General features: G+C 39.1%; 1 protein-coding gene across 1 annotated transcript in view; it reads right to left on the bottom strand.

The window, feature by feature from the left end:
* The window catches only part of ATM (ATM serine/threonine kinase), a 155,115-nt gene that overhangs the window by 8,850 nt on the left and 123,315 nt on the right, over positions 1–22,950 (bottom strand). Inside the window, exons 59-63 of the mRNA XM_086339054.1 lie at positions 17,714–17,863; positions 14,879–15,044; positions 13,467–13,553; positions 6,266–6,380; positions 5,490–5,553 (exon numbers count right to left, since the gene is read on the bottom strand). Coding sequence (XP_086195180.1) covers positions 5,490–5,553; positions 6,266–6,380; positions 13,467–13,553; positions 14,879–15,044; positions 17,714–17,863 — 582 coding nt within the window. The remainder of the gene's footprint in view (positions 1–5,489; positions 5,554–6,265; positions 6,381–13,466; positions 13,554–14,878; positions 15,045–17,713; positions 17,864–22,950) is intronic.

Below are 22,950 nucleotides of genomic sequence, written 5' to 3'. Positions count from 1 at the left end.
TAGAAAATGTAGCATATATTTTGTCTTCTTAAAACTTGACTTCTCTTGGATTTTGGTTACTTCATCTGTCAAGTGAAGGGGTATAAACAGGTTGGGTTTCGGGTTGTATGACATGGTTAATGGCTGAGAGTAGCTGTGTGCCTAATGCCAGTTCTTCTTGCCACAGTATCAACTTGCACTTATCTTGTCATCATGTTTGACTTAAAAGCTTCTCTCACCCTCCTACTAGTTTGTTTACGATCTGATGTCCTCTAAACAGTCAAGTAAATAAGCTGTTAAGAATTATATGCAGTGAGAACTAGGAAGGCTCTGACTGACCAACTGTATGTGATCAATATGTACAGGAAGATGGGTGCCTTTGCATTCAGTGGACAAAGTGGTCAGTTGACTTGGAATTCAGATACTGTTTGCCCTTATTTATTGCTAGGTTAAGGCTTTATCCAGAAAACAAAATATTGCCTTTTATAGGATTGTAATTTTATTGCTTTGTTTTTTTTTCTAGACAGAATCTAAGTTAAATTCTCTCTGACTATAGAGATATGGTGCTTTATACAGGCTTGCTCTTGCAAAATGATGGAGGGAGGATGAGATTAGATATTAGGCAATGTTAGCTCCATCCCTGGGTTAGACAGAAACCTCTATTTGACTTAGAATTCAGGATATACATGCTTCATTTTCCTGCTTATTTTGTAGTTAAAAAACAATTTGAACAATCTTGTTTTATTAGCAAGAATTTCAGCCAGTAGGTTGTCCAGGAAAGGTTCTGACTGATGCATGAGAAAGTACAGGTATGGGCAGAATTGACCCCTAGCCTTCAGGCTTTGTGGTGGCCAGGACAGCATGTGCCCAGCTCTAGCAACAGAGATGGGCACAGATTAGAGCTCCAGAAGTAATTGTTGAGTGACCAGCGAATGAATGATGTCTGAATGAATCAATGTGCATATGAAAGAATCAGCAGCACATTTAACTTTCCACTAGGTTTTCAGAGGATAACGTACATCCCAGCTTTTTACTAGGCTAGGGAATTTATACTGACCTTACTCGGTTGCCTGGGAAGTCTTTCCCTGGCACACTCAGACACAGCTGTCTGTTCAAATATGATCCAACAGCAGAAAAAAAAAAAAAAAAAAAGATTTTGGATCATCTTTGCTATCATTATTCTGAATTATTTTTGAGGCAGACTCCCTATCTCCTCTTTTGTTTGGTTTGGTAGGTTTTTATCATGTTCCTCCACCTGCTGGGTATTTCTCCGCCTTTTCATTTTGTTTAGATTGCTGATTGGGGTCCCCTTTCTGCAGGCTGGAGGGTCATGGCTCCTCTTAATTGTGTTGTCTGCTCCCTGTGGGTGGGATTAGACCAGTGGCTTATCAAGGTTTCCTGGTTGGGGGAACTTGTGTCTGTGTTCTGGTGGATGGAGGTGGATCTCTTCTCTCTGGAGTGCAATTAAGTGTCCAGTACACTCCAGTACTCTTGCCTGGAAAATCCCATGGACGGAGGAGCCTGGTGGGCTGCAGTGCAAGGGGTTGCTGAGAGTTGGATACGACTGAGCGACTTCATTTTTACTTTTCACTTTCATGCATTGGAGAAGGAAATGGCAACCCACTCCAGTGTTCTTGCCTGGAGAATCCCAGGGATGGGGGAGCCTGGTGGGCTGCCGTCTATGGGGTCGCACAGAGTCGGACATGACTGAAGCAACTTAGTAGTAGCAGCAGTGAGTTTTGTGATGTTTATGGGTTTGGTATGGCTTTGGGCAGCCTGACTCCTAATATTCAGGGTTGCGTTCCTGTTTTGCTAGAGAATTAGTGCCAAGTGTCTCACACTGGAACTTGCTGGCTCTTGGGTGGAGCTTGGTTTCAGTGTAGGTATGGGGACTTTTGGGTAAGCTTTTGTCTATTAACATTCGCTGGCATCAGGAGTTCTATGATGGTCTAAAGTTCTGGAGTTGAGCCTTCTGCCTCTGGGTTTTGGTTCTCCTCTTAGTAGCCTCAAGATTTCTCCACCCAAAGAGCTTCTTTGCTTATCTTAGCTTCTTCTGTTTGCAAGTCTTTTCAGTGTCTAATCTCTGCCCTGGCACGAGGAGGTGAAGGTGGCCACTTAGTCATGCTCAGTTGCTCAGTTGTGCTGTGGAGAGCAAGGGACACTGCAAACAAAATTGGCTGGTATGTGGGTATGTGTGGGGAGTGCTCACAGTGGATGGACCACTGTTTGCAGCAGCCCAAAGCGGCATGTACTTCCCGGGTCCACAGTGCTCAGGCTCCCAGGTGCTCTGAGAGGGCACTGTCCCAGGTGGACACTGCGTTTTGTGCACTTCTCAGGTCCAAGCTGCTCAGGTGATCGGGTGCTCAATAAGCACACTGTCCCAGGTAGGCCATGAATCTCATGCACCCGCCCAGTCCTGGCCGCTTGGTTTCCCCGGTGTGCCACAAGGGCACAGTCCCAGGTGCGCTATGTGTCTCTTCTGGAAAGCTGGTCTCAGGTTGTGACACTCCTGGCAGATGTGATCTGTCCAGAATCCCAGAAAGAGGTGGTTTGTGACTGGCAGCCTGCTCAGTTTGGTGGGAGATGTGATCTCGGAGCCGAGACTGCAGTGGCCCCTTGCCTTTCTGCCTCTGGTTGCCGCACTCCTGCCTCTCTGCCTCCAGGAAGGGAGGGCTGTAAATGGTAGAAGGCTTGCTCTCCTTTGGTATTCCCTAGGGCGCAAGCATGCCAGGTGTCACTGTGCCAATTAGAGCCTTCCTGCAGGAAAGGTTCAGTTTTTTTTTTTGTCTATCTGGCAGTCCTATGGTTAGGGTTGCTATGTCCCTTTAGCCCCCTTAGATTGTCCTCAGGCCATTCAAGCCCAGTCCTTATCATAAGGACCGATGATGCAGCCCACACCTCCACGCCCAGCTCCTATTTGCTGCAGGCAGACACAATCACCTGAGCCGTTTCTCTGCAGTAATTGTGGTTAGATGCGTATTCTTGGTGTTTTATTTTCTGGTTATGTTGCCCTCTGAGATTCCAGAGCTCCCCACTGATCTCTCCTGTGAGAGGGTTTCCTCTTGTGTGGAATCTTTTTCATGACTCCCTCCCCAGGACAGGTCTCTGTCCCTAAGTCCTTTGTCTCTCTCTTCGTCTTTTATCTTTTGTTCTATCTCCTTTTGGGTTGCCTTTCTGGGTGTTTGGTGTCCTCCACCAGTGTTCAGTTGTTTTGTGGAAGTTGCTCCACATTCAAATGATCTTTTGATGTATTTGTGGGTGAGAAAGTGATCTATCTCCCTGTCCTATTCCTCGCCATCTTCTATATATTATTCTTAAGGCTCTTTCTTTTTCACTTAGTTCCAAATTTGGATAAGAGAAAAAAGGTATAATTTATTGAAAACTTCTCAGAACCAAAGGTCTACTGCTATGGCTGGCATTCTGAAATCTATATATGGAGTAGTATTTGAGTACCAAAATAATTTGTAAACATAATGACAGGAGAATAGACTACAATAACATTCCAGAGGACTGGGATCCAGTAAAACTCATGAGAAGTACCCTGATAAAGCTGAAGATACAAAGTCCATAGTGAAGTCAATTGAGAAACTACTCTTGAAGATTGGGACAACCACACCAAATAATTTGAGGAAATTCAGACAGATTTACAGAGGATAGAGTAGGCAGGTCAGTGTAAAATACACAAAGCTTATAAAGCTTATGTTACACAGTTATTGCAGGTGGAGATGCAGATCACTTCTCAAGTCTGAAACTCCCCAACAGTTTCCATCTTACTCAGTAAAATCTAAAGTACTCACACTCATGTAGGAATCCCTAGATAATCTGTTCACTCTTACCTATCTAATTTTATATTCTACTACTCTTTGAACAATGAGGCTCCTGAGTAATTTGGCATTCAACCAGTAAAACTTCTGAGGCATTGAGGGAATTACCCTCTTCCGCCAAGCGGTAGCTCAGGATTCAAATACCAAAAGTGAAAGTGAAAGTGAAGTCGTTCAGCTGTGTACGACTCTTTATGACCCTGTGGACTGTAGCCCACCAGGCTCCTCTGTCCATGGGATTCTCCAGGCAAGAATACTGGAGTGGGTTGCCATTTCCTTCTCCAGGGGATCTTCCCGATCCAGGGATCAAACCCAGGTCTCCCGCTTTGCAGGCAGACGCTTTAACCTCTGAGCCACAAGGGAAGCCAGGAACCCCTAAATCTACCCAGGCACAAAAAACTTTTTGATTGAGACTAAGCAGAGTAAAATACTGGGGAATATATTAAATTTCTTTGGATCTTAAATCAATTTGAAAAGTTTAGATTTTTTATGGCTTAAATGCAAAAAAGCAAGATAATTTAATTTTAGAACTTGATTTCCACATTATTGAGGCATCCATGTTATCATTTATTCTTGCTGCAGAACCAATGGCAAACTGTAATAAATGATAACATGTATAAAAATAATATGGGAAAAAGGAAAGCTTTTCCAGCCTTGAGAACAGCACATCCTTAGAATTAATTTTATCAACATAGTATTGGGACCTATTTTAACACTCTTTGTACCAAAAACCTATATTGCCACCAGCAGTTGAAAGATCTATGAAGAGGACTTTGGTTTATAAAGGTTGCAGACATAGGACCACACTAAAAGACTATTAATTTCACCCTCCTTGGCATATAGTTCCACTCGTTGTTGATCACAGGTTTAATGGTTAATGCCAGTGAATTAGCAGAGATTCTCAACCTTGGCTGCCAGTAGGAGAGCTTTTCTAAAATACAAGTGTTCTTGCCTCATCCCTAGAAGTTCAAATTTGGTCAACATCGATGCTGTTTAACAGAACTCTACTTCTATGCTTCTCTGCGGAGGATACTCTCATGGTCTCTTGCCCCCCATACCCTGTACTAGGAGAGAAAAGGACTGCCTCGGGTACTCAATTCTCACTTGGGAAGAATTAATGTCATAAGTACTGGAAATTCGCTGGACTTCTTTCCTTTTCTGCCCTGATCAACATGAAGCAGTAATTCTGATGGAGTGTTTAGGCCCTGTAGGCCCAAACCCCACTCAGTGGGCTGTCCCCACATTAAGAAAGTAGAGAGGCACTGAGGTGGCACCAGTAGCAAGCCAGCTTGGCCCTCACTCCTCAGTCATGTTCCTGCAGTAATAGTGCTGACACTCTGATCTCCATCTGACTCACTACATGGTTATGAACCTGGGCAGCAGAAAGGAGATATAATTTACTGATTTCTCTTAAAACTCCAAAGGAAACCATTCTGGAAATAATACCATACAAGATAACTAAGATGTCAGTGCTGATGTATGTACTGAAGACTAGAGGTTATTTATAGTGCTGTACATTCCAAGAAACTTGAGGGGACTGAAGGCATTTCTAAACCACTATTAACTCTCCTGCTGCCAGTATCATCCCACATCTTTAAAACAAAGTACTGAACCTCAAATCAGTGCCCTCCCAACAAGACAGCAGTCTATTAGGTACAGAAATAAAATTTTCCTAATAATATACTTTACCTCTACAATGGTTAACAGGGTTTCCTTAGAATTTCTCATTACCTCCATGGTTTTCTCACAGCATCTACAAACACATTGTAAATATGAATTTTACACGAACATTTTCAATGTATCTTTATCTTCTATATATTCCTGTCTAGTGTGCTGAAACTATTTTTGTTAATAATTCCCAAACTAATGTCTCAAAGAGCACAGTACTTGGCAGAGTGAGTTTTCAGTAGATGTTTCTGAAAAGAATATAAATAGGTATGTGAATATAAGCTTAGCATTTATAAGAATAACAAGGTACTACTATGAAACACTTCTTTCAGTTGATTATTATGGTAATCAATAGTTTACTTTCACTAGAATCTGCCAAGTTAAAAGTTGAGTGTGTAGACTAAAGAAAGAATATTGAGTATGTAGACCTATGCTGGGAAAGCAGGAATTGGTATCAGACCATAAACTTCTTTAGAATAAATTATGCACCCAAGAATGAGTACCTAATAGAAGTTCTGATCAATAAACAAAGATTTAGCTAGGACAGAGGTGTGAAAACTAAAGGCAGGCTGCTTTCAGAGGTAGTAAGGGAGAACAGTATGTGTATTATATTGAGTGACATCCTAGGTGGTTTGAAGGAAGGGGAAATTACTGTTTTTACCCATAGTCTTTTCCTTAGTACTAGTAAAGCACTGGAATGTAATTCTAGCAGTGAATTCTACAATCTATAGAAATCAATAATCTGAATAATTTTTACACCAAAAATCATCTACCCTACCTTACCTTATTTGGCTTACCTTCTGAAGACACCTTCAACACCAGTAATGCCCATTCCATCCACAATATCTCTGGTAAGTCTAAAAGGAACTGTTTCAGGAGTAGGAAGGATTTTGCCCTGTTCAAAAGCAACTCCTAAAGTAAAAAATATAGTGAGGTTAGGAGGTCACAGAGCTAATTTCTTTCCTCTCAACTGGCCTGTGAACTTTGCAGAGGCACCAAATAACTTGTCACCAATATTCAATCAGTATTAGAACAAACAGTCATTTGTTCTATGCTCTGTCTGCCTTCTTTATCTTCAAAATGCTCCAGAAAAATCAACCTCAAATTTTAAAAAACAAGTTTAAAAATTATTAACATATAATCAGAGAAACCTATATTAAAGGGTGACTTTTAAGAATGAGGTAGTGAAGGGTAGAATTTAAAATGCAGAAGATATGTATATATATATATATTTTACCCATTTTCCCCCAATGGTAACATCTTGCAAAAAACTATAGTACAATATTACAACCAGGATGTTGACACTAATACAATGAAGATATAGAATATTTTCATCACTATAAGGATCTCTCATGCTATATTACTGTTGTTCAGTCGCCAAGCTGTCTGACTCTTCATGACCCTATGGACTGCAGCAGACCAGACTTCCCTGTCCCTCACCATCTCCCAGAGTTTGCCCAAGTTCATGTCCATTGAATTGATGATAACATCCAACCATCTCATCCTCTGTTGCCCCCTTCTTCTTCTGTCTTCAATGTTTCCCAACATCAGGGTCTTTTCAATGAGTCAGTTGTTCATATCAGGAGGCCAAAGTATCAGAACTTCAGCTTTAGCATCTGTCTTTCCAATGAATATTCAGGGTTAACTTTAAGATTGACTGGTTTGATCTCCTTGCTGTCCAGGGGACTCTCAAGAGTCTTCTCCAGCATCACAGTTTGAAAGCATCAATTCTTTGCGCTCTGCTATATTAGATTATGCTATATTAAGCACATCTATTTACCTCCCAAGGCCTACCTCTACTCTCTCTTCTTCCAGTAATCGCTAATCTGTTTTCCATTTTTATAATTTTGTAATTTCATGCATGTTATATAAATGGAGTTAAACAGTATGTAACCTTTGGGGATTAGTTTTTCACTCAACATAATTCTCAAGAGAATCATCCAAACTGTCATCTATACTGAGTTGTATTCCACAGTATGGATGTACCATTTTGCTTAAACATTTGCCCATTTAAAGGACATCTGGATTGCTTCCAATTTGGGGCTATTACGAAGAAATCTGCTATAATTGGTGGTATAGGTAAGTATCCTTTTGTGTGCTGAATTTACTAACTGTATATCTTCTTTGATGAAATGTCTATTCGTGCCTTTTACCCATTTAATAACTGTTTTTGTTTTGTTTATACTGGTGAAGTTTGAGAGTTCTTAGGGACTGTGCTTTAGGTGTCAAGTCTAAGGACTCTTTATCTAGCCCAAGTTGCTGAAGATGTTCTCCTTTTCTTTCTCTGTTGTCATACTGGATGATTTCTACTCTTCTGTCTTCATGTTCACTGATCCTTTCTTCTGCTTCTTGAGCTTAACCACTGAGTTTTAAAAAATTTTAATTATTGCATTTTACTGTTCTAAAATTTTCACCTGGTTCTTTCATATGTCCTATTTTTATGCTGAGACTGCTTCCATGTTGAGACTTATTACCTTTTCATTTCTTTTAAACATGTTTGCAATTACTCCTTGAAGCATTTTTATGATGGCTGCTTTAAAATCTTTTTCAGATAATCCTTTGTCATCTTACTGCTGATATTTATTGTTTTTCATTCAAACTATGATTTTCCTGACAAATGATTTTCAATTGAAATCAACCTTTCTGTATATTACGAGACTCTGGATTTATACTTCTGCTTTTGCTGCCTTTTGAAGTAACCATACTGAAGTAACTGCTAAGTGATGATAGAAGACCAGATTCCTCACTTGCCCTCCTCTGACATCCAAGAGGAGAGGGGGTTCCGGGCTATAGCTGGGTGAGACTGGGGAGAGGGGGTTCCTTGCTATAGCTGGGTGAGACTGGAAGTCCAGGCTTCCTGTATGGTTTCCACTGACACCACAGGTGAGCTGGAGAAAAAACAAGGTTTGAAAAATATAGACAAGGAGGTAAACAGAATATATGTTACAGTGAGATGGTCTAATATATTGTTACTGGAGTCCCAGAAAGAGAGGGGAGAATCTGGATGGGTACTATGACATTACTATGACTTAAAATATAGCAGAAGTGACACTGTGCCAGTTGCATGCTAGCTCTTAACTTCCACTTCCTTCCTCTTGGAGCCCTGAGATGTGTTATAAGAAATTCAGGTTATATGGCTGATTCATGTTGATGTTTGGTAGAAACCAACATAATACTTTAAGGTAATTATCCTTCAATTGAAAAAAAAAAAAAAAAAGACCTCAGGCAAATATGAACAAATCTTAGGGAGAGCTACTTTTAAAAAAACTAATATACTTTTAATCACACACACACACAAAGTTCAGGTTACTCTGCTATACAAAGAAGGTCACATGGAGGAGCAATGAAGCATCAAACGTGTAAGAAGCCATCCTAGACACTGGCCCAGTTTAACCCTAAGGCAAATTCAGCCCCAGGTTCTGACTACAATAGTATGAAAGATCCTAAGTTAGAACCGTCCAGCTGAGTCCAGTCAACCCATAGACTGTGAGAGATAATAATAGTAGTTTTAAGCTACTAAGTATAGGGTGGTTTCTTATGCAGCAATGGATAGTCAAAGAGATACACAGAAAAGTGAATCAATTAACAAAGCCATTCAAGTGTATGGTTATTGAGATTTTACAAAACAAATCTATGTAGCCAGCATTCCAGAAGCCCCACCCCATCTCCCTATCATGAACTACCTCTTCAAAGGGTTACCACTATCTTGACTTCTAACACTGTAGGTTAATTTTATCAGTATTATACAGTATATATTTTTTCATATCTAGATTCACTTAATATTGTATTCGTGAGTTTTCCATGTTGTGTGTGGCTATAGTTTATCCAATCTCATTGTTATATAGTATTTCATTCAATGAATACAATACAATTCATTCATCCATTTTCCTATCCAAGTGCTAACCAGGCCCAATCCTGTTTAGCTTCCAAGATCAGACAAGACTGAACGCATTCAGGGTGGTTATAAACTATTCATTCATTCTATTTGTGATGGGGATTGGGGCTATTTCCAGTTTGGGGTATTATGAATAGTACTACTATGAACATTCTTATACACATGGTGTGTATTTCTACTGCAGTGGAATTGCTGGGTCACAACTCCCAGCTTTAGCAGATAATCCCAAACAGTATCACAAAGTAGCTATACCAATTTACCTTTCTCACTTATAGATGCATTTAGCATGGCCTGAACATAGGTTGGCATACTACTATCTCTACTTTGTCCCTTCCAGACCACTGTCCTTTCATTCTTATGCAAAATTTCACTCCTCTACTGAGTTCCCATATTCAGGCTCCAACAACTCCACTCATTTTCGTATTTACTATACCCCAGCTTCTAAGAATTACTCTCAAATTCATTGAATGTTGACATGGATCTAGCTCACGATCTTCCTCTCTCTGTCCTAACTCTGGAATTCGTTCTGGTGAAAATCATATAATATCCTTGATCTTATCTGTTCTAATGAAATTCAGTTTTACTCTCTCTTAGCAAACCGCGAAGTGAAAACTTACACTATAAAACTTCAGTTCAGTTCAGTCGTGTCCAACTCTCTGTGACGCCATGGATTTGCAGCATGCCAGGCTTCCCTGTATATCACCAACTCCCGGAGCTTGCTCAGACTCATGTCCATCGAGTTGGTGATGCCATCCAACCATCTCATCCTCTGTTGTCCCCTTCTCCTCCTGCCCTCAATCTTTCCCAGCATCAGGATATTTTCCAATGAGTCAGCTCTTGGCATCAGGTGGCCAAAGTATTGGAGCTTCAGCATCAGTCCTTCCAATGAATATTCAGAGTTGATTTCCTTTAGGATTGACTGGTTTGATGTCCTTGCAGTCTAAGGGACTTTCAAGAGTCTTATCCAACACAACAGTTCAAAAACATCAATTCTTCAGCACTCAGCTTTCTTTATGGGCCAACTCTCACATCCTGGAGATGTGAGAACTCCTGGAAAAACCATAGCTTTGACTAGATGGATCTCTGCTGGCAAAATAATGTCTCTCTTTTTTAACATGCTGTTGCTAGGTTGGTCATAGATTTTCTTCCAAGGAGCAAGCATCTTTTAATTTCATGGTTGCAGTCACCATCTGCAGTGATTTTGGAGCCCAAGAAAATACTGTCACTTTTTCCATTGTTTCCCCATCTATTTACTATGAAGTGATGGGGCCGGATGCCAAGATCTTCATTTTTTGAATGCTGAGTTTTAAGCCAGTTTTCTCACTCTTCTCTTTCAAGAGGCTTTTTAGTTCCTCTTCACTTTCTGCCATAAGAGTGGTGTCATCTGGATATCTGAGGTTATTGATATTTCTCCCGGCAATTTGGATTCCAGCTTGTGCTTCATCCAATCTGGCATTTTGCATGATGTACTCTGTCTTTAAGTTAAATAAGCAGGGTGACAATATACAGCCTTGACATACTCCTTTCCCAATTTGGAACCAGTCCATTGTTCCATGTCCGGTTCTAACTGTTGCTTTTTGACCTGCATACAGATTTCTCAGGAGGCAGGTAAGGTGGTCTGGTATTCCCATCTCTTTAAAAATTTTCCAATTTGTTGTAATCCACACAGTAAAAGGTTTTATCATAGTCAATGAAGCAGAAGTAGATGTTTTTCTGGAATTATCTTGCTTTTTCTACAATCCAATGGATGCTGGCAATTTGATCTCTTGTTCCTCTGCCTTTTCTAAATCCAGCTGGAACATCTGGACTATAAAACTTACCATATCCTAAAACAGTACTTCCTAAGTAATCTTAAATTCTACATTCTAATCAAAACCTCTTCTCTTTCTATCCCTTTATTCTTATTAAATAATCTTCAAACTCATCGAGATTTCTAGTCTGTTAGTCTCTCTTGTTTCCCTACTCAGCTCAGGGTATAGCCTGCAAAGTTGATTACTCTTACTAGTACTTTAAATCTTCCTGGCCCCTTGTTCCTCTATGCTTACCATTTCAAAGTAGAACTTAACTCTAAGGATACTGAGGACTGCTGGAAGAAATCATATGATGATACTACAAATTTAGGATTATTATCCTAGGAAAGCATCCCTTAAAATGCTTGGCAAGTCTTATATATCCCTTTCTAGTCAACTTGTGGTCTCATTTTCATGGTACCCCTTTAAAAATTTTTATTGTTCTTTTAGGGTCAGTTACCATCCCTCCAATTCTTAGCAAATAAACATGTTTTTCAGTTCTCAATAGCAAATATAATTTCTCAAATTCCCCTCTGGTCAAAAACTTTCCTAATGATAATGTGTTCATCCTTTCTTCTACATGCTTCCAGTATTAAGCCGATTCTACACACTCATACTTTATGATTTCCCTTGCTATTTTAATTATCTTTTTGTCTCTCCTATAAGTACCTCCCATCTTAAGAAAGCAAATGAGCACGTTCTCTGGCAGTCCAGTGGTTAGGACTCCACACACTCACTGCCAAAGGCCCAGGTTTGGTCTCTGGTCAGAGAATTAAGGTCCTACAAGCCATGCAGTGTGGCCAAAAAAAAGAAAGAGAGCAAATGAAGAAGAATAAAAACACCTCAAAATTCCAAACATGGGTGGGAGAGGGGGCCAAATATGTACCTCCCATCTCTGTAACAAATTTCTCTTCATTCTTCTCTTACTTCTAAACTTCTTGCAGAACAGTTCCGCATTATTATTACATGTCCTTAACTTCCAAACCTCCATTCAATCCTTGCCTTTTCACAATCTCACTTCCTCCATTCTATCCAAAGTTTACTAAGATTGATTAATTAAGTTCAAAGGCCTATTTTCAGCATTCATCTTATTTGACCTTTCTGCATCAGATACTACTGAGCACATCGCTTCTTCGTCCATGAAAATTTATTCTCTCTTGGCTTCCAAGATAGCCTTACTTCTAATTTCTATGATTCTATTACTTGCTGGTTATTCCTCATTTTTTTTTTCTGACTCAGCCTTTTTCTTCCCCTTCTTTCTTTTGGGGCCTGCTGTGTACGTTGTGGGATCTTTGTTCCCCAACCAGGAAATGAACCTGGGCCCTGGGCAGTGAGAGAGCTGAGTCCTAACCACTGGACCACTGGGGAATATCAAAGACTCAGACTTTTGAATGTTAGTATTCCTTACAATTCTATCCTTAGTCTTCTTCATCAAGAATGATGTATAAGATTAGAACCTCCTCTAGTCCAGTGACTAACTGCACTCTATTTGCTTAAGGTTCTACATCTCTTATTATTTTCAACATCTTTATTTTCCTATATATTAAAATGCCTACTTCCCCTGGAAATGCCATTAATATCTCAAAACTACACACAAAACTAAGCTCACCAGCTTCTTATTTTCCACAAAACCTGCCGTTCTCCTTAGTTAGAAGCTTCAATTATCTTGGAGTCCCCTCTCTCTTCATTTCCACATCTTACATCACTGGTGCAAAATTACTACAAAAATGTCCCTAAATCCAATCTCATGGTCCATACAACTGTAGTCCAAATTATCTCTTGTCTAAACTTTTATAATCTCCCCTAACTTGTATTCCTACTGCTAATACTGTTCTCCAAATTATCTTTCCAATAAACAGGATTATGTCCTCATCAAATATATCTTCATTCACTTTCCATTGTTTAAAAGATTAAAGTTGAAACTTCTTGGCCTGGCTTTTTATAATCTCGTACCAGTCTATATCTCAAGCTACTCAACTACATACAAACTTCACTCCAGCCACTCTTAATTTCCCATTCCAACAACATGCTATATCTTCAATATCCTTCCCCTCATTATCTGCTCTATCTTCTCTCTAGATTATCCTTTCTTTCTTTTCGACCTGGCTTAAATGTCACTCATTATCTGAGGCAGAATTAGCTACTCCTTCCAGTATCACTGTGTTTAAGTTTTAAAAAAAAAAACAACAATATTTATTGTTTTGATATATCTGTCTCTCTTTCATACTTGCAATCCTGGTAGGCAAACAACAACAAAAATTTCTTGATGACCAAATATTTACTGAACAAAGAAATATATCTTTGGTTACTTACCTAAATCTATATGTACAAGTTCTGCTGACTGCTCATTTATCAAGATATTCTGTACATGTCTATCACCAAGTCCAAGTATGTAACCAACTAGAAAAAAAAAACAAAAAAACCCTGAAATCACTGATATCATCTATTTCTATAACACAATTAGCCATAATTTGAACTAATACTATTGACTATTAGGCTTTTGTGCCTACTAAAGGAAATTTTGTATATTTTGTACATTTCCTTTTGGCCATGCTCAGTTTAAGTCAAATCTTGCCAGCTATTCTAATTTATACTGCATTTTACAAATCCTAGATGACTTTTTAAATTTTTTTTTCCTTTACTAATACGTACATATATTCAAATATTTGTACTTCAAAATAAGTGCGGTTAAAATTGAGACCCATTATTTACCAAAGCAGTACATTATATATAATCAAATATTTATTAAGTATACTTTTAAATTGAGATGCCTATGGGGTAAATTCTTCATTCTTCAGTGAAACTTTCTTCTGCTTGATCAATTATATTTAACACAAATTAATCATTAATTCATTTAATCAGGTATATATCCAGGAAAAACCACATTTCTATTTTTAAGACAGATGATAGCATGCTTTGAAATGCTTTTAACCTAATGAAAAACACCATGAGATGTTACAGAAAAAATAGTGAACAGAGTGTCAGGATGCCTGGCTAGCTCTGTCATTAACCGGGCCTACTTTCCTGTTCATAAAACGAGTTGAATCAGATTCATGATTCTCAATGTAGAAAAAGAGGGTTTCATTATTACCCAGAAACTTTTCAAAACATACATGTCCTGCCTTCCTGGTATACTGTACCTAAGTGATGAAAAGAGTGTTCTTTTATTAAAAACAATAGATCACTGATATTCCTGTTAAGTTTCCTTACTCTAAGATATTGTTAACTGTTAACTAACTGTTAATTCCAAACTCTTACAAATTAAAAAGTCAAAATATATATTGTACACAGAATATTTAAATATATATCATTATTCCTATTCCTATTAAACAGAATCAATCATTGGGTGTTAATATCATTGTGTTATAAAGGTTGTATGCAAAAGACCAGTAACAATTAAAGGAAATAACTTAAATGGAATTATCATGAGTTTTATTTTCCAAAGAAAATCCCAGAAAATAATACATTGAGGGAAGAGAAAATAAGACATATTCATTATTAAGTAAAGAGGAAAAATAATCAGTGTTACTTCTCTTCCTGGAAAAAAAGAAATTCTTTCCTGCCAAAATAAGAAGAGCTATATTTAGAAGCTAAGAATCAGGATCAATAAGAAACACAATGATCTAATGATGGTGGCTTGGTAAAAACCATGATCACCATCATCATCTCCCTGTAACACAGAATGTAGGAAGTGCTGAATCTACTAAAATGTAGAACAAGATTACCAATAGAAGAAGTAGCCACACTCCGAGTATAAGCCAATCGTTTCTCAAACCACACTGCTGGATCCAAGAATTTTTCCATGCAGAAGTAACGGAAAACTGGTTGAAAATTTTGGCAAATCTCCATGAAAGTTTCATATTTCTCTTCAAAAGACTTTTTCTGCATATCCTTTAATAGATAAAATATAAAATTATTTTCTCAGTATTGTGTTCAACTAATATGTACTAGGAGTTTCAATAAGAAAATGGAACAGTAGGTATAAAGGTAATAAAAAGAAGAACTAGACATTATCTTTGCTTACAAGAAACTTGTCTGTCTGGAAAATTCCATAGACAGAGAAGACTGGCAGACTACAGTCCATGGGGTCACAAAGACTTGGACATTACTGAGTGACTAAGCACACACACACACGAAGCTACAAGTCTGGTCAGGGAAGCAATTAATAACAAAATATAATCCCTTTGGGGTTTTCATGTTAATTTTAGGGGAAAGAGGCACACCAACAGTGACTGTAATTTGTTTTAATTCAATTGTAATTTGAGTGATTCTGTAACCTATGTGGAAGTAAACACAATAATGCCAAAGATAGCTCCATATATTATTAGGTATATCACAGATCTAGGGGTGTGATAAGAAAAAGGAAGAATCAATCACGGGTTGATTGATTCTTGACTGTGGCAGCAGGGCAGCCAAACATCTCAGATCTGTCCTTCAACACTTCCTTCCTATATAATAACTTTCTGAAGCAAAGCTTATTTACATCAAAGGGCTCAATTCTCACCTATGGACTAATGACTTCCAAATCTGTATCTTTTAAAAAAAAATTATTTTATTTTTAATTTGAGGATAATTACTTAATATTGTGATGATTTCTGCCATACATCAACACGAATCAGCCATAGGTATACATATGTCCCCTCCTTTTAAAAAAATTTTTATTGGAGGATAATTGCTTTACAATATTGTGCTGGTTTCTGCCATACATCAACATGAATCAGTCACAGGTACACATACATCCCCTCCCTCTTGAACTTCCTTCTGTCTCACCCCATCCCATAGCTCTAATTTGGCAGGGAGCACTGGATTGAGCTCCCTGTGTCACACAGCAAATCCCCACTGGCTATCTATTTTTCTTGCTATTCTCTCAATTCATCCTACCCTCTTCTTCCCCTACTGTGTCCACAAGTCTTCTCTAAGCCTGTGACACCACTGCTGCCCTGCAATAATACCTACACAGACATTTCTCCAAAGAAGACATAGAGATGGCCAAGAAACATGTGAAAAGATGCCTAACATTCCTCATTATTAGAGAAATGCAAATCACATCTGTGTCTTTGGCTCAGGTATTTTTATTAAGCTCCAGCCTGATGTGCCTCTCCAACTTTCACTCAATATCTTCACTTGGATCATTTCCAAATCCAAACTAATTCGCCTTCTCAGATTTGGCAAACCTCAGCTACTTCCTTTATTCATCAACACGGTAAATAGCCTCTCCATCTAGAAACTGGGCACCACTGATACTGAACTGCCTGTTCTCCATTCCTACTATTATTACTCTCAGACTTAATCTCATGCTTCTAGTCAGCTTTCTCAAAATATAAGTGTTGTCAGAGTTAGTTTTCTAAAATGCCAATCTGATATTACTATACTTCTCAAGGGTTCTCTATTGCTTACAGGATAAAGTGCAAATTTCTTAACATTTCATGAAGCAACCCTCCACTTTTTGACTAATGACTACTGCTTCAGTCTCATCTATTCCTCCTCAAAAACTAAGCCTATGCCATCTTTACCTGCCTGTTCGTGCCTCCTTCCCTTTTGCTTCTTTGTTCCTCCTTCCTAGAAAACCAATTCATTTATAAAACTCACCTCAAACACCATCTCCTCTATGAAGTCTTTTTCTTTTTAATAAATAAATATTTGTCTATTATTTATTTGGCAGTTAGCTCTTAGTTGCAGTACGTGGGATCTTTCATTGTAGCAAGAGGGCTTCTCTCTAGCTGTGGCACATGGGCTTAGTTGCCCATCAGCATGTGGGATTTAAGATCCCAGACCAGGGATCAAGCCACATTCCCTGCTTTGGACGACGGATTCTTAACCACTGGACCACCAAGTGCTGAATCTGATTCTCTCCACTCTTTCCTGTCCCACGTAGAATGGATCACTTCCTCCTCTGTCCCTTCACAAACCCTTCCCTCACAATCCCTACAGTGCTTTACCATACATTTTTTAAAATGTATAACAGAAAGCACAACAAAAGAAAAAGTAAATAGATTTTAGAGTTGGACAGACAAGGTTTAAATCTTTGTTCCATTATTTATTAGTTCACTGACCTGGGGGAAGCTAAATTCTCAGAACTTCTTTTCATCTTAAAATGGGATAAGTATGATAGTGATTACTCATATTTGTGAAGTCTTACCATAGAACCTGATAAAGAGGAGACATTCAATAAATGTCACTGATTGGGTCAATGAATGTCAGACCAGATGGCCAGTGTGATGTGATGTGGCAAAAGTCTTAGAAGGTCTCTCTCTCTTTCATAACTTTTTCTCTTTTGGTTTTAGTTAGTATTTTGTTTGTTAAGAACTACCTTACCCCAAATTGGAAACAAACTGGCAAACACTGAATAAAGTTACATTTCTCATCGGACAAGGATTGACACAACGTAGTTTAAAAACTGTCCTTTTTCATTCACACAAACATTCACTCTAGTGAGCATACTGTCTTATACAATTACCTGATGAAATTAAAATTTTTTACATTCCAAAATATTTGATAACTGTCAATTTTAATAAGCTACCAGATAATCTTGTAATAACATATATTTGAATGTTACTCACCATCATTTTCTTTTGGCAGTGAATGGCACTGAAATCCTTTGGCCTGTATCTTTTATGAGCACCATTCTCATTGTTAACAAGAAATTCACCAATAGGGACAGTTCCTGTGCACCATTCAAGAACGCCACTTCGCTGAGAAAGGGGAACCACCTGAAGTTACAGATTAAATACCTTTTGTTTATGGATTGGCATTAAAGAGCATATGAAAATTATTTAATTATCAGAGTCAGTGTGAAGCATTTTTTCAAGTTGCACTACAAGTTGCATTACAGAATGTCCATAGGAAGAAAGCAACTGAAAATAAATGAGCTCAAACAGTAAGATTTTCTAGCCTGATGCTTAGACTTCTAAGAACGTGCTCTTCTTTCACTCTTCAGGATTCTCTAAGGGGTCAATACTGTTAATTGTACTCATCATTTGTGACTGACCAAGCCATACTTAGGTTACTCCATCTAGCAGAGGAATTAACTTTGCTTTCCTTATGACTTTGAAATCAAATTTAAAGAATTTCACTTTGGAAGACATCAAATGTAGTCTTAATTTGGGTATACTTTAATACATTTTTTTTACTTTAATAATTGAAAGTGTATGTATTCTTGCTTTGTAGTCTCGTTAGCTATTCAAGAGGAAATGTGTTCCTAAACATACTGTAAAATGAGTACTTTTACCAAAGATTAAAATGATTGAAAATTATGACATTATAAATATACATAAAAGTAGAAAATAATATAAACACTCTTTTACCTACTAAACTGCTTTACGAAATCTAAGATTTTTCATATTTGCTGGGAAAGAGACAAAACTCCCTTTTACTCCTCACTGACCCTGTGCCCCTCCATACCAACAAGATGACTGCTACCTTGCTTATCACGTTCACATATTTTGGTGTATTTCAAAGCTTTATATATACATATGGCTTCCCTGGTGGCTCAGCAGTGAACAATCTGCCCCCAATGCAGGAGGCACAGGAGCTGTGGGTTCAATCCCTGGCTAGGGAAGACCCCCCTGGAGGAGGGCATGGCAACCCACTCCAGTATTCTTGCATGGAGAATTCAATGGACAGAGGAGCCTGGAAGGTTGTAGTCTATAGCAGGGCACAGAGTCGGAAACGACTGAAGCAATTTAGCACAGCATAGCACGTATATATATATATATGTAACTTTAAAGTTATGACCAGCCTAGATAGCATATTGAAAAGCAGAGACGTTACTTTGCCAACAAAGGTCCGTCTAGTCAAGGCTATGGTTTTTCCAGTGGTCATGTATGGATGTGAGAGTTGGACTGTGAAGAAAGCTGAAGGCCAAAGAATTGATGCTTTTGAACTGTGGTGTTGGAGAAGACTCTTGAGAGTCCCTTCGACTGCAAGGAGATCCAACCAGTCCATTCTAAAGGAGATCAGCCCTGGGTGTTCTTTGGAAGGAATGATGCTAAAGCTGAAACTCCAATACTTTGGCCACCTCATGAGTTGACTCATTGGAAAAGACTCTCATGCTGGGAGGGATTGGGGGCAGGAGGAGAAGGGGACGACAGAGGATGAGATGGCTGGGTGGCATCACTGACTTGATGGACGTGAGTCTGAGTGAACTCCGGGAATTGGTGATGGACAGGGAGGCCTGGCGTGCTGTGATTCATGGGGTCGCAAAGAGTCGGACACGACTGAGCGACTGAACTGAACTGAACTGAAGCTTTAAATAATTTATACCATATGTATGTTTTGCAATTGCTTTTTTGTCAATCAGCACTATTTTATTAATACCTTTAACTATATTAGTACATTTAACTCTAAGTTATTCATTTTAACAACTCTGCATTGTATAAATATACCATAATCATCCAATTTATTGGATGACTGGAATACTGATTAACATTTACATTGTTTCCAGATTTCCCCAATGCTGCTATCCCCAATGCTATTAGTTTAATAATGAATACATTTCAGTTTTTCTAGGGTGTACATGTACCTGGAAGTTGAAGAGCTGGGTCATTCAGGATATGCATCTTCAACTTAGTTAACATATACTGGCAAATAACTATCCAAAGTAGTTGTACCAATTTATATACCCATTAGCGGAGTCTATTGTATAGCCTCCCAACATGTAGTATTTATCAAGACTTCCACATTTTGTCAATCCAAGAGGTGTGTAACAGTATCTTATTGTGGTTTTCATTTGTATTTTCCAGATTCCCAGGAAAGCTGAGTAAAACTTGACAGGCTCATTGGCTATTCAAATGTTTTCTTCTTGTGAACTGCCTGTTTGTATTCTTCACCCATTTTCTCACTGGCTCTCTTTTTATTACTGGTCTGTAATAGCTATATCCATATTCTGTACATAAATCCCTGTTGTTATTAATAACAATCCTTTTTGTTATCAACATTTTAAAATTTGTTTTCTCAGCCACCTGTCTTTATAGTATCTTTAATTCTATACATTTTTAATTTTAATATACTCAAGTGTTTTATTATTTTATGTTCTGTGTCTTAACATGGAGGAGATTTCATTAATTTATTAACTATGTTTTTTGGGAGTCTATTATGTCTTACACATGATGCTAGGGCATTGAGAATAGAGCGGCAATGAGGCAGATGAAGAACATGTCCTTATAAAGCTTCATTCTAGTGTGGGAACACATACACTAATAGACATTTAATGATGCCAGATAACAAGTATAATAGAACAAAACAGACATTTAAAAAAGTAACAGAGACTTTTCTATATGGTGAGAGAAGGCATCTCTGAAGAGGTGACACTGGAGAAAAGCCTGAAAGACTAATAACCTAAGGGAAAAGTTCATGCAGAGATCTGAAGAAAGAGTATTACAGGCAGAGGGAAGTGAAAAGCTCTGCAGTGAAACAAAATTGGCACTTAAGGTGCTTCAGTCCTAAGCCACCACTCCCCACCCCCTGCCTGCGCATGCCCCTACTGTCTTCTGCCCTCCTGCCCTTCCCCTGAAGTGGTCCCCTGCAGCTGTGATCCCACAGCAGGGTGCATGCCCCTCCCATGTGGGCTCCCGCTCAGTTTTTACAGTGTCTGGGCCTTGAATCCTTTCTGATTGTCCTCTCTGGATGAGTAGGCTCAGGGCCTGTCTCAAAGATACCAAAATGAGGCTAGTTCTGGATGAGCTAGCTGGTGGAGGAAAACACTGCTGCTCAGATCCTAAGACCCTAAGCCCCCAGATGTTCACAGGCCTAAGCCCTGGAGTCTGGCAGAACAGGAACCATGCCCTGAGGTTCCTAAGAGGAGCCTCTGCAAAAGATTTGTGTTTTAAAGCCTTTTTCACGGCTTCAGGCTTCCTTTTGCCCTGTGCCCACCCGCCCTGGTTAAAGGGGTGAGTGGAAGGGTTTGCCAAGGATCATGGACACAGAATAGGGCCCAGGTACCGTGGGTCTTAGGCTACTCATCACTTTTCTTGTAGGAGCATAACCAGGAGCAAATGAGGCAGGGCAGAGAGGGCTGGCCCCTCCTTTCTTCCCATCCTCCCTCAGATGTTAAACTGTCTCCAGCAGTAGGAGGAGGCAAATGATTGTGAGTCCCATGCTGTGTATCCTTCCTAAGCCTGTGCTTACTCTCAGGGCCAAGAAGCTCCCAAAACAAGGCCCTCTCTTTAGGGGCAGGGCCATAATCTCGGGAGCAGTGCTAGATCACAGGCATTTTGGTAGGCAACAATTAAACAGGTTCTGGCTGCCTGTTAACGTGGGAAGGTCTCCTAATTGGGTACAAGAAAAAGGAGCTAGAAGAACCCTGGCTCAGAAGACTGCACTTGCTCCAGTAAGTCACAGTGACCCTGGGGGTGATGGCCTTGTATTGAGGGTCCACTGGGAGTTGTTGGCCAAGCCTCTCCCTTTTCTCTCCCCAGGCATCATTGGAGCCTGTTCCTGCCCTCAGCCTGGGTCTTCCCCAGTGATGTTAAAGATAAGTATGATTTCTCAATCTTCAGCTCTTTTCATTCTTCAAAAATGCACTTAACACTCTGTATTGTAATCATCTGTCTGTTTCCCATGGTAGACTATGAACTTCTTAAGAACTAAGACTATGTATTACTTCTATATCCCCAACACCTGGTAGAGTATCTAATACACCACTAGGCATGTAAATAAACAATTAGTGAACAAATGAATGAACAGATCTCATAGTCTTTCCAACTTATTTTCCTTCCTGCTTAAGTACCTCTAAATACCTTCCTCCCAGAAAATCCAGCTTTATCTTTGACTTTGAGCTAGCTGTGACCCTAATGCTTGATCACATTAACATCCTTACCTCCTAATATATTCCATCAAAGATCCCTTTTCTAAAATTACTCTCTATTACTATCTAGTTATGAGGGGAAAAAAAAAATCAAACCCTTCTTTTGTTAAGAGACTGATGGAGAAAGGAGTAGGCTGGCTTCTTTCTATCTCATTTCAGAGATGTTGGGTGACGTAAAAACATTGAACTCAAGTTTCAAAAGGCAAATGGCAATGTTTTTCATAAGGCACAATGAAGAATTAAGTACAAAGCTTCTTTCAGCATTTAAATATTGTTTATAAGACACTGATTTTAAAAAATGAATCCTCTCATATCTAAGATTTCAGGCTAGTTGTTCAAAGTTGTTCAACATACTTTCTAAAAATGTAGTTTTGGTAGAGATAAACTAGCCCAGTCACACGAATCCTGGTTATCACAGGGCCATGTCTCAGTGCCAGCAAATACAATATGAACTTTGTCTTCCTGCATCTCCATGTGATTCTCTCTGATATCTTGTGTTCCTCAATATACAAGTCTCTCCTTTGAGGCTGCACTTTGACATTTGGGTTGTTGTCTTTGTTGTTGTTCAGTCACTAAGTTGTGTCTGACTCTTTTGCCACCCTGTGGACCAGAGCCTGCCAGCCTCCTCTGTCCATGGGACTTCCCAGGCAAGAATACTGGAGTGGGTTGCCATTTCTTTCTCTAGGGGATCTTCCTGACTCAAGAATCAAACCCACATCTGCACTGGCAGGCAGATTCTTTACCACTGAGCCACAGCTGCGTACCAAGAGTTAATTCCAGGCAGTCAATGACCAGGCTTGTTGTTACAATGGTCACAAGAAGCCTGAATGACAGATTGGGAATGACTCCAAAGAAGATTAGGCAGACTACTTCACTACATACAATACAGTACTTCCAGGAACCTTTAACTGAAATCAAGAACAACTAGCAACAAAGCTACAACACAGCTTTCACATTTTTGGAGTAATCTCAAAATAATATAGATCTATTGGC

This window comes from Bos grunniens, chromosome 15 (genome assembly GCF_055505025.1).
Source record: "Bos grunniens cultivar Pamir isolate PY7600 chromosome 15, Bosgru_T2T1.0, whole genome shotgun sequence".
NCBI lineage: Eukaryota > Metazoa > Chordata > Mammalia > Artiodactyla > Bovidae > Bos > Bos grunniens.
This window is presented reverse-complemented; position numbering and strand designations above follow the sequence as displayed.